At 40.1% G+C, this 13,148-nt stretch overlaps 1 protein-coding gene across 6 annotated transcripts in view; it reads right to left on the reverse strand.

Annotated features, from left to right (window-relative positions):
- prmt9 (protein arginine methyltransferase 9) overlaps positions 1-13,148 on the reverse strand; it is a 99,048-nt gene that overhangs the window by 3,382 nt on the left and 82,518 nt on the right. For 5 of the 6 annotated variants that reach the window (XM_078541132.1, XM_078541150.1, XM_078541172.1 and 2 more), the window contains 4 exons: positions 8,648-8,754; positions 5,433-5,625; positions 4,287-4,470; positions 1,674-2,391 (listed from right to left, as the gene is read on the reverse strand). In XM_078541132.1, coding sequence (XP_078397258.1) covers positions 1,674-2,391; positions 4,287-4,470; positions 5,433-5,625; positions 8,648-8,754 — 1,202 coding nt within the window. Of the gene's footprint in view, positions 1-1,673; positions 2,392-4,286; positions 4,471-5,432; positions 5,626-5,842; positions 6,466-8,647; positions 8,755-13,148 lie in introns of those variants that run through there. The other variant, XM_078541181.1, reaches the window with a different exon arrangement.

Raw genomic sequence — 13,148 nt, forward strand, 5'->3', positions numbered from 1 at the left:
CTATCTTGTACTTTTCACAGCCAGAAATAATACTGATTTAAAAGAAACAAGGATTCATATAGTGCCTTTAATGTAGTAAAACTTCCCAAAGCATTTCAGATAGAGAATCAAAAGATTGGATACTGAGCCAAAGTGGGATGAATGAAAAGTAACCACAAACAATTGGTTTTAAGGAGGTTATTAAAGGATGAAATGGAGAGGTTTAGGCAGATAATTTCAGAGTGCGGGGCCTACACTGTTGAAGGCACAGATGGTAATAGTGGGGCAAAGAGAGGGAGGTGCACAAGAGGCCAGAGTCAGAGGAACAGATGGGAATTGTAGAGCTGGAAGAACTTATGGAAATAGGGAGAAGCAAAACCATTAAATTTAAATAGAAGTATGGAAAATTTAAATTTGAAGCATTGATGAGTAACAGTCAATGTAGAATGACAAGGACAGGAGGGATTGGCTAGCAGGACTTAGTGCAACGGATACAGGCAGCAGAGTTTTGAATGAGCTGAAGGGTCAGAGATGGAAGGGCAGCTAAGAAATAATTGGAATAGTCAAATCTGGAGAGGATAAAGGCAAAGATGAGGGTATGAGCAGTAAAGAAGCTGATGAAGAGGATGATGGTATAGAGGAGTAAATAAGCAATCTTTGCAACGAAGAAAATATAGAATCATTAAGGTACGGAGTTTGTATTGGATGCCAGAGTACCTGGCTTAGGTGTACCCAAGAAAACATTTTAAAGAAAAACTGCAAGTCTCAAATTTAGTGAAATGAATGCGCAAACATTTAGTATTCTTCCTGGTTGATACTAGTCTGTAAATGGTCGATTTAGTTTAAAAGCTTGTTTTTAGATTTGCCAAAGTAACGTTCATTCAATGCCTTACCTACATTTGTTGAATTTCATAAAGACAGGATTTGTAGGTTTTTAAGTTTTTACAGAATATAATTATAAAAAAGTGTATGTAAATTAAAATTAACATAACTGCAGTAACAGAAGCGTTGTGATGCAGTGTAATATAAGTAAATTAGAATAATTTCTAAATTTAAACTTTCACATGCAAAAACAAATTCTAATCATTTAATATATATGGGAGCAAGAATTGCAATAATTTATAAGAGTTGCAGTTCTGATCTTCACTTTTACAAGGCAACAGTACCCAACCTATTGGCCAGCCTTTTCCACAGCTCGCTGCATCTCTAAAACCAACCTTCTGTGACAGGGTTGCCCAATCAACTCTCCTTTACGTCTGGCAATCCAGTGCAAAAGCCTTAAACAGTTCTAATTGTACTCATGGTCGTTATTCATTTGCTTGTTCTGTTTGAAAATTGTGGACCTTAGGATTGGAAAGGGCTGTTTTAATGCTGTTGCCTAACTGCTGGATAAATATTAAATCAGTACAGCAAGTTAAGCTATAAGCAAGTTAAGATATATGCAAATTAATGGGAGTGGATTTAAGCGCTGCATCTGCCCCCGTCCCATCACAGGCTCTATTGTACACACAGATATAGTCCAGAAGAACAAAAGCTCAGGGAATCCCACTACCTCAAGTGAAATTTTACAGATTAGGTCAAACTTAAGTTACCTATTGATTTCCCTTCCCTTTCACCGTTGCTCCAACAAGTGATTTTACTAGGCTTGGGGTTTAGTTGCATCTTTTTAAACAATTAAAGAGAAGCTGACATACCTAGCTAGAGCTGCTTTCTCCACCAAACCTTGTCGTATGAGTCCACACATCTCTATAGCATCAAGAATAATCACGCTCCATAGTTTGCCTGCCTGAGGCCTTTGTAATAGTGTAGAGTCATCCTCCAGATAATTATGCCAAAACTCCAACACATCTTTTGAAATTTCATTAGATTCTGCTAAAGCATTTAACGCAGCTTGCTGCTGTACTTTTTCCAAGGAACTAAAAACTTTAACGGGTCCCAACTTGGCAGCGATCAAGGGCAAAATGGAAAAACCCTCCGATACATCCAACACGCACAACACGTCAGAAGTTAGATCTGAAGAACTTTGGCAGTTAGTATTTTCACAATTCATATTTGAACTCCTGTCATCTATGGTCTGTGAGCAATAGATTCCACCATCCACTGACGTTAACGAAAACAATATACTGCTTAAGGCAGATTTGAAATGGTCATTATATTGTGTGTTATTGAGACGAGCTATTTCTGAAGATTCAAGCATACAGTGTAGAAGGGTCGTTCTGGGTTCACTTGTAGTCTGAAGGTTGGCCAAAGCATCACAAAGTTCAGCTTCACTTGCAAGATGATTGCTCATGGTATTCACTTCAATTTCCATGTTGTGTTCGTGGCTCAATACAGCAATGCTGTGAAAAACCAGGTATGAGTTCTTGCAGGAAACGTCAACTACTAGAGTATTACCAGGCTTTACTGTCTGGCCTAAATTGGAAAAAAATAGAAGTAAGGAAAATATAAATAAAGAGTACTGCATTTGAATTGAATGACTTCAAAAAAAAAGTTCACGTATTAATTGAGGAGTTTGGATGATATATGCCATAATTCACATGGAATGTTGAATAATTTATAGGAGTCATTAGAATCACTGGAATTATAGCTTTTTTTCAAAACACACACATTCGACTCAATAAAAAATCTTGGAAGTTTACTTTATAACCAATACAACTGGTACTCATTTGTACCATTCCTTTATCCATGACACTGAATGAAGACTGAGGTCTGTGCATTCAATTCACAGTGCTCCTAATTTCTGATCAGGCACAGTGATCTCCATATCTTGTCTGATCGGCATTGCTGTTGAACAAGAGCGCAGTTTCCTAATTTTATAACTATGGTCTGCAGGCTCAATTCTGAAGACTTGACTCCCTGTGAGAAGTGATACTTGGAGCAAAACCATGCTGTGTTCAAGGAAAATGTCTCACAATAGAACATGCAAAATTTGAAGCCTGCTCCAAGAACTTCCCCTCCTCCACTTACCTATTTATAGCTCAATATCCATACTTAAATGTTGAAAGCCCTGTAGCCAAATCAAGTAGCAATATAAATTTCCTCCAATTAAATACTGAAGAATGAAAGCATTGTCTTCAGCCCTCATCTTCTTAGCCACGACTTCATCCTTCTCCCTGACCATTGGCTGAGGGTGAACCAGACCATGTGCAACCTTGGTGTTCAAGTTGACCTTGAACTGAGCTTCAGCCCCTTATCCTCTGTCTCCAGGACAGCCTACTTCTACGTTCATAACATCCACTGTCTCTGCCCTCACCTCAGCCTATTTACTACTGAAACTCTCAAGCATGCATTTGTTACCTCTTGATTATTCCAATGCTCTATTGAACTGCTCCCATCTTCCACCTCCAAAACTTCAGTTCATCCAAAACTCTGGTTCCCCTTATCCTAACCTGCACCAAACCCAGTTCACCCATCATCGTTTTGCTCATTGGCCTATATTGACTCTAAATTCCAGGTATTTCTGGACCTGAAGTTCTCATCCTGGTCTTCAAATCCTGTCATAACCTCGCCCCCTCCCTAACTTTTCTGATTGTGAACCTCTTGTACATCCCTGATTTCCTTTGCCTCATCACTGGCAGCTGTGCCATTGGCTGACTAAACCCTAAGCTCTGGAATTTTTCTCCCCAAACCTCTCTGCCTCTCTCTTCTCCTTAAAGCTACCTCTTTGAACAAGCTTTTTATTACCTATCCTAATATTTCCTTAAGTAACTTGGTGTCAAATTTTGTCTGATAACCTTAGGATGACTCACTATATTAAAGGGTGATATATAAATACACACTGCTGTTATATCAGGGATAAATGCCTAATGCTGCTGCTTTTATTCCCTAACATAAAAGGCAATAGATTTCATATCTGATTTGAACAACAAACTTTCACTAAACAGGTTCTGAACCTTACAGCACAGAAGGAGGCCATTCAGCCCATTATGCTTGTGCTGTCTGGTTGAAGGAGCTGTCTGATTTCCATAACCTAGGTTTTCACATAACCCTGCAAACTAGTACTCAAGTTCCTATGGAATCTGATTCATCATCCCTCAGGTGCTGCAGCCCAGACTTAACATCCTCTTATGTGAAAAAAATTCTACTACTTTCCCCTCTAGCTCTTTTTCCAATTATCTTGAATCTATGACCTCTGGTTACCAACTCATTTCTCAGAGGAGAGTTTCTCCTTCCTTGCTCCATCAAAACCCTAACTATTATGAATACATATATTTTTGAGTTTTTGTAAATTTCAAGGACTTAAAATTCAACTAAGTGCTTCCTTTAAGTTAATGGCAATTCCACCATTTACATTATTTCACACTTACCAAGCACGCCCTGTACAGGATACACAGCCTGTTCCCAACAGGTCTCTTCATCAGGACCAGTGGAAAGACTTGTATCTTCATCTAGCTGCAGAACAAACCAGGCTACAATAGCATCCAGCACACCTTCCTTAACTACTGGGAGACAAAGTCGACAAGGATTCCTGGTGGTCAATTCCTCCAATTCCTAACACAACGTATACAAATGATGGTCACAAATTGCTGCAGAGTTCATATCATACTTTGTGCGCAGTATTTTCAAAATAATGAGCAAAATGTTACTTTTTAAAGGCCTTTTAAAATCTTGTTAAAGTTAAGTTAAGGTGTTTCTTTTTATACTAAGAAAATTATTTACAGACCCAGTTACAATGTAGTGAAACAGCGCAGAAGTAGATACTTTTTAAAACGCCTGCATCCTAGAAAATCTCTTACTGCTAACAGAGATTAATATTAAAGGGCTAGCATCATATTTTCAGGAGAAGCCTTACTTGCTACAAGCACATATTGGAAGCTTGCACATTCATAATCCAAAATCTTCTGATCATAATGGTCAGAAAAACTTGCAGAGTTTCAGTGAGGCTGTCTATCAGAAAGGCAAAGACCTTGTCTTCTCAACCTCTATAATAATCTATTATTCTACCAATACCCCTGTAACACTAGGAAAATTTACTGTTTCTACCACATTTAACATCCTACAGACATTAGTGTATGTTCACATCCCTCACTACCAGTAGAGAGCCATGCTCAAAGAGAGCACAAACTGGAGCTAATGCTATAAAAACTACAAGACCAAGCATGTGACCCAGATTCCCTTCAACTGTGGCAACCCAGTGACTTTTGTATGGGATCAGTGAACTTAGGTATATACTTTGACCTTATAGTTATCTCACCCTGGGAGACAAATTCACAGTGAAACAATGTAAAACTTATCAAGACTTATCAAGAGCACAAGCTCTTGTGCCCAATTCTCCAAACAGACACCTTTGTGTAACTTTGACCTTTTGAGAAAATTGTAAGACAGCTGGCATAATCATGACAACAATGTTAAGTCTGCCTCATTTCCCACAAGTAACAAGCCACAAGTAACAAGCAAGAATTAAACAAAGAATATGCTTTGTGGGTATGCCTTCATGGAGTTAGTTCTCATACCTGTGGATTGTTGAAATCAATGGTCATGGCCTGGAAGTGGTCAGTCAACGGTGTGTATCCGCCAGGAACTTGTCTCAACCTCTCAGTGGTGTAAGGTTCAGCAGCATCGTCAATACAGGATTCATTGCTAACAGGGCTGTACCACATTACTGCTTCATTCAAACGCAATCCACCAACCTCGTTGAAGCAAACTCTGCCAAACAGGATAAGAAAAACTGTGATGCCAGATTTTCATTAACCATTCTACAATTAATTTTGCTCAACATTGTTTTATAAGTTTGTGCATCGTTTTAAAACTCCTTTAACGCTGTGAGAACTAGAGTCGTAACACCAGGCTGAAACAATCCAAAAAAAGTGTTTTTATTTCAAATAGGACAAGTAATTTGGTGCAGAATATTACTGAAAATCACCAATAATTGCTAGTAGAATGGTTCTGGCATGTCTCTCCTTGCACCACTTGTTCTCTTGCTGCACTCTCCATGCTGATCCTTCGATGGTGGGCATTTTCTGTGACAATGTTTATTTTAATGTTCCACACAGAGCATGCAGTCTCTCTTTTCCCACATATGCCATGGCTGGAAACTCGTAATGACTAGTTCTAGGTCTTTAAATCAAAGTCACAGCACATATGGCAAGTGAAATAGTTATGAATTGTTATGGCACAACAAATTGCTTGCCCTAACAATAGATTAGTATTTCTTTAATCCTAGTTTATTCAACACATTGGAAAATTATATCACAATCCTTTTAATTAGATTACTGGAAGCTGTTTAATAAAAATGAAAACTTACCATTAATTAAACCAATTAGCCAAAATATCTTATTAACTCTACTTTAAACCATGCATACATCAAGTTAATAGTAATTACCACCATTATGCATGCCCTAAATGTTATTTTGAACATGGTAATCTGATGATATTGCAACAACTTGCCATTCTTCCCAGCTAGTGGGAAGAAGCGCAGTGATCAGGGGATGTTGGCACTACCATTGTAGATAATCATTTCAACATGGTGTGTTAAACAACAATCATAAATATCAACATAGTAGTAGAGGCTCTTCCCTTCCTTGACCTCTCTGTCTCAATTTCTGATGATAGACTGTCCACCAATATCCATTACAAGCCTACTGACTCCCACAGCTACCTCGACTACAGCTTCTCACACCCCGCTTCCTGTAAGGACTCCATCCCATTCTCTCAGCTCCTTCGCCTCCGTCGCATCTGTTCTGATGACGCTACCTTCAAAAACAGTTCCTCTGACATGTCCTTCTTCTTCCTTAACCGAGGTTTTCCACCCACGGTCGTTGACAAGGCCCTCAACCGTGTCCGGCCCATCTCCCGCGCATCCGCCCTCACACCTTCTCCTCCCTCCCAGAAACATGATAGGGTCCCCCTTGTCCTCACTTATCACCCCACCAGCCTCCGCATTCAAAGGATCATCCTCCGCCATTTCCGCCAACTCCAGCATGATGCCACCACCAAACGCATCTTCCCTTCACCCCCCTGGCGGCATTCCGTAGGGATCGTTCCCTCCGGGACACCCTGGTCCACTCCTCCATCACCCCCTACTCCTCAACCCCCACCTATGGCACCTCCCCATGCCCACGCAGAAGATGCAACACCTGCCCCTTCACTTCCTCTCTCCTCACCGTCCAAGGGCCCAAACACTCCTTTCAAGTGAAGCAGCATTTCACTTGCATTTCCCCTAACTTAGTCTACTGCATTCGTTGCTCCCAATGCGGTCTCCTCTACATTGGAGAGACAAAACGCAAACTGGGCGACCGCTTTGCAGAACACCTGCGGTCTGTCCGCAAGAAAGACCCAAACCTCCCTGTCGCTTGCCATTTTAACACTCCACCCTGCTCTCTTGCCCACATGTCTGTCCTTGGCTTGCTGCATTGTTCCAGTGAAGCCCAACGCAATCTGGAGGTACAGCACCTCATCTTCCGACTAGGCACTTTACAGCCTTCCGGGCTGAATATTGAATTCAACAACTTTAGATCTTAAACTCCCTCCCCCCATCCCCACCCCGTTTCCTCCCCCTCCCTTTTGTTTTTTTCAATAATTTATATAGATTTTTCTGTTCCCACCTATTTCCATTATTTTTAAATCTACAACTAATACCTTGTCAGTCTTTCCACCCCACCCCGACTAGAGCTGTACCTTGAGTGTCCTGCTATCCATTCTTAATTAGCACTTTTCTTAGATAATATCACCACCTTCAACACCTCTTTGATCCTTTTGTCTGTGACATCTTTTGATTATCTGCTCCTATCACTGCTTGCTTGTCCCTACAAACACCCCATCCTCAACTTCTCTCCCCCCGCCCCCCACCTTAAACCAGCTTATATTTCACCCCCCTCCTAACTACACTCAGTTCTGTTGAAGGGTCATGTGGACTCGAAATGTCGACTCTTTTCTTCTCCACCGATGCTGCCAGACCTGCTGAGTTTTTCCAGGTAATTCTGTTTTTGTTTTGGATTTCCAGCATCCGCAGTAGTTTTTTGTTTTTATTATAGTAGTGGAGTTAACTCATTATTGGGGAGATTAACTATTCAACTAGATGTAGCTTTTCACTTACTTTCAAACAAGTCAACCTGCAGTGCTCCTTTAAGGAATTCCTCAAGATTGGGTGAGAAAGAATCAAAAATGTTTTCAAAAGTGTAATCAGGTTATTTAGTACATCTAGCCTTTCCTTACCCATGAGTTGCTAAAATCCAAGTAGAGACTTACAGAGATCATTTTATCTCCAGTTAACTACAAAGCTTGCTTTCAAAGCCGGCTGTTCATTTGTCCATTTAGATTAGTTACAAAGAAATTGGTATTGGGATAGCATACTGTCGTGCCACATAACTTTGGTTCAAAGACAAGCCAAACTGTTGGGATGAAAGTTAATACCCTCTGGATATATGCAATGAGGTTGGGTAATCTTATAAAGTTATTAGTCCATAACACAAATCTATTCTCCAGCAGCAAACTGACAGTAACACTTGCAGAATATCCATATATAGCTGATGTGAAAAATATACTGGTTCAACAGAAAATGGCATTAAAAGATGGGATTAAGGGATATTTTATGTCAACTGCACAGCTTTCACTTCAAACCAATAAAAGAAACTCAGTTAAAATAAATAGGTGAGCTTAATCATACAATGCAGCCCTTTCATTTTGTCTCCAAACTAGGTGTGTACACAAACACTGTCCAGAAACTAACCTGTGATGTCTGCGGATCTCTTGACACTCCACTACCATGCCAAACACAACAGCATGCAATGGGATGACACGGCCAAATCCTTCAGTGGGACCTTCCTGTCCTGCTGGCTGAGAAACAAAAAATGAAACACCATATTTCCAAGAGGAAAATAAAGCTAAATTAAAAGTGAAAGGATGGTGCTTGTAGCTCTACATTCCCAAATATATTTCTGCAGATTTTCTTCCCAAATCTAGAATTATTTGGCAGTCGTGGTCAATTGGCAAGACTGTATGGTACAGTGAATTAGAACACTGAACATGGGTTCAAATCCAGGTCAGAGTTATGGAAGGAAGATCTTCTCTCTTGAAAATGAGAAGCTTAAATTAAGCAAGTAGTCCCAAGCCATTATTAGTAGGGGATGTTGGCGTAGCACAACCTATCCATAACCTGGCATTAATTATCCATCTTGCTCAGTGGGTACAGAAAATTGGCTGATAGAAGAAATGGAAAAGACTCTGTAAATGCCTAGGGCCTCCTCTTTTTGGGTTGTAGATAAAGAATGATAGAAAAGTCCTGAAAGCTTTTATTCTTCATCCAGTAATTACAATACCTACAAGGAAAGAATTCCATTATCCAGTAATAATGGGGTCTCTAAGCTTGATGAGGGCAAAAAAAACTACCCACCATGAAATCACTGAGTAAATCCAAAGATACAGCAAAAAAAAAACCCCTCACTTTCAAAATTCCAGAAGCATAGAATGATCACAACACAACTGGCCATCTGGCCCGTTGTGTCCATACTGCTTCTCGGTAAGAGCAACTCACCTTGTCCCACTAACCTGCCTTTTCCCCATAACCCTGCAAATTTTTTCTCTTCAGGTAATTATCTAATTCGCTTTTGAAAGCAACAGTTGAATCTACCTATGATGCACTCCTAAGCAGTACATTCCAGGTCTTAGCCACTAGCAGCTAAGAATGTTTTTCCTCACGGCGCTGTTGCTTCTTTTGCAAATCACCTTAAACCAATGCCCTCTGGTTCTTGATCCTTTTTCCAGCAGGAAAAGTTTCTCCCTATCTACTCTGTCCAGACCCCTTATGGTTATGAATAGCTTTATCAAATCTCGTCTTAATCTTCTCTATGGTGAACAGGACCAGCTTCTCCAATATATCCATGTAATGGAAGTTCCTCATCCCTGGAACTATTCTCATAAATCTGTTCCATATCCTCTCTAATGCCTTAATTTCCTTCCTGAAGTATAGTGCTTATAATGGGACTCAACACTCTAGTTGAGGCTGAACCAGTGTTTCATACATGTTTATCATAACTTCCTTGTTTTGGTACTCTAAGCCTTTAGTCCAAGATCCCATTTGCTCTATGAACTGCTTTCTCAACCTGTCCTGTCCCCTTCAATGATTTGAACACATATACCCCCAGGTCCCTCTGCCCTGCACCCCCTTTAGAATTGTATCCTTTATTTCATATTGCCCCTCCTCTTTCTACCAAAATGAATCACTTCACTTCTCTGCATTAAATTTAATCTGCCACTCTTCTGTTCATTCCACCAGCCTGTCTACGTCTTCTTGAAGTCTATCACTGTCCTCCTCACAGTTCATAATACTTACACGTTTTGTGTCATCCATAAGTTCTGAAATTTTGCCCAGTACACCCAAGTCTAGGTCATCAATATATGTCAGAAAAAGCAGAGGTCCCTATCCTGACTCCTGAGGAACCCCACATTATGTCTTCCTCTAGACCGAAAAACAATGGTTCACAATTTCTCTCTGTTTCTTATCACTCAGCCAATTTCGTATACATCCTGCTACTGTCCCTTTTATTCCATGGGCACCAACTTTTCTGATGAGCCTGTTGTGTGGCACATCGTCAAATACTTTTTGGAAGTCCGTGTATACCACATCAGCCACATTATCCTCATCAACCCTCTGTTACCTCATCTAAACCTCAAGCAAGTTAGTTAAACATGGTTTGCTTTTAACAAATAAATGCTGGCTTTCCTTAATTAATCAACATTTGTCCAAGTGACTGTTAATTTTGTCCTGAATTTTTGTTTTTAAAAGCCTTCCCACCACCGAGGTTAAACTGACTGGTCTGTAATTGCTTAGCTTATTCTTGCACCATTTTTTGAACAAGGGTCTAACATTTGCAATTCTCCAGTCCTCTGGCACCACCCCTGTATCTAAGGAGGATTGGAAGATTATGACCAGTGCCTCTGCTATTTTCACCCTCAGTTCCCACAGTATCCATGGATGCATCTCATCCAATTCTGGTGACTTATCCACTTTAAGAACCACCAGCCCTTCTAATACCCCCTCTTCAGCACTTTTTAGCCCCTCCAGTGTCTCAACTATCTCCTCTTTCACTTTGACTTTGGTAGTTTCTTATTCCTTGGTGAAGACAATGCAAAGTACTCATTTAGCACATCAGCCATGTCCCCTGCCTCCATTTGCAAATCCCCATTTAGGTCCCTTCTTTTACTACCTTTTTACCATGTATATGCATTAAGATGGCTTTTGGATTCCCTTTTATGTTAGCTACCAGTTTCTTCTCATACTCTCTCTTTACTTCTCTTATTTCTTTTTACACTTCCCCTCTGAACCTTCATATTCACCCTGGTTCCCACTTGCATTATCAACCTGGTATCTGTCATATGCACCCTTTTTCTGTTTCATATTACTCTCTATCTCATTTGTCTTCCAGAGTGCTCTGAATTTGTTTGCTCTACCTTTTCCTCTTGAGGAAATGTGCCTTGGCTATACCTGAATTATCTTCCCTTTCAAAGCAGTCCATTGTTCCATTAACATTTTTGCCTGCCAAACTCTGATTCCAATTTATGACAAATTTTGCAATCTCTCCTTTGCCTCCACCTATCACTGGCCTTCTACCCAGCTTCATCTGTCCCACCCCACTTATACAGTATATATTTCACCACGTTTCTATTTCTCTTTAGCTCTGAAGAAGAGTCATCTGGACTCGAAATGTTAACTCTCTCCACAGATGCTGTCAGACCTGAGTTTTTCCAGAAATTTTTGATTTTGTTTCAGATTTCCAGCATCTGCAGTATTTTGCTTTTATCTGATTCCAATTTATCTGGGCCAGATCTGTCTGTTGTTATCCTATTGAAGTTGGACTAGCTGTGATTACCCATGTGCTTTTGGCAGGGGGGGGTGGGGGGGGAACCTATATCTTATCTTGGGGTGATGGCCCCTTTAAGAACCAGGATCTGTTTTCTGATTTAAAAAATATAGCTGGGTTCCAGTAAATGATTATGTGACCAGGTTGCCTGGGAAATGAACAAAAGGGTCAACAAATTAATTGTAGGGATAAGTGGGTTCCTAGAGGTGTTTCTCTGGTCAAGTAGCTTTGTTTGAGAGTTTAGAATAAGCTGGAGTGAAGGAAACATCTCTGTCTGCAGAATTTGGTTAATATTCTGGATATTACCTAAAAGTTAAAACTCTTGTTAGCCGACGGACTCTACTAACAGGAGTTGAATTTTTGATGCAGCCAAGCTGAGGGGGAAGAAAGAGAAACAGAGAGAGAGAGGGAGAGAGAGAGAGACAGACAGACAGGGAGAGTTTTAGATACCGAACTCCGTAACTAAAGAATATCAGAACCAGGTGAGTTCTGACCCAAGGTAGCTATGCCTTAGCCAAGTATGTTGAAGGGGCAGTTTGCAACCTTAGGATGGTTGGAGCAGATGGAAAGAACAACCTTGCCAGAAGTAGCTAGAAGGTTCAAGAAATCTCAGCCTGTAAACAAATTGTTGACAAAGCACCCAGACCAAGCAGTTAATCTTTTGAGTTTTGACAAGTATCTGACGTAAGGGTGTTGGGGTGTAAGTCTATTGGGTGTAGAAGGAAAGAGTATAGCTAATTGTGTTCGTTGTATTGTTATTATCTTTAACGTAGCTGACTATTTAAGATAAAATGTAACTATTATTGTTCTTGTTCTTTGATTTTTATGTAGTAAAATCCTTTTGTTTACAACTGTAAACATTGTAGCTTAATTCTTTTAGCAAATATCTGGGTTTTCAGATTCTAAGAAAAAACTAAAAACGCTACTGGTCTTGACTGAGGTCATAACACAACCCCAATTAACTATTTTTACCCGGGATTGCTCCTTGCCCTTTTCCATTGCCAGTCAAAACCTGATGATATTTTGATCACTGTCCCCTAAATGTTCCCCTACAGACACTTGATTCAATTGACCCATCTCATTCCCCAGTACCAGATCCAGCAATGCCTTCTTCCTCATTGGACTAGAAACATATTGATGTAGAAAATGTTCCTGAGCACACTCTAGAACTCTAGCCCCTCTCTTATCCCAGTACACTCCAAAATAACTATATAATTCTTGCGCCTCTCTGCAATTTCTTTGTAAATTTGTTTCTCTACATCAAAGATACTCCAAAATCTTCATGACAATGCCTAGTTCTTTACAAAATGGTATCTTTCCACTTAAATAATATTGAATAACAAACCTACAGTGTACACACACATTAAGTAT

Source organism: Cetorhinus maximus, chromosome 1 (genome assembly GCF_964194155.1).
Source record: "Cetorhinus maximus chromosome 1, sCetMax3.hap1.1, whole genome shotgun sequence".
Lineage (NCBI taxonomy): Eukaryota > Metazoa > Chordata > Chondrichthyes > Lamniformes > Cetorhinidae > Cetorhinus > Cetorhinus maximus.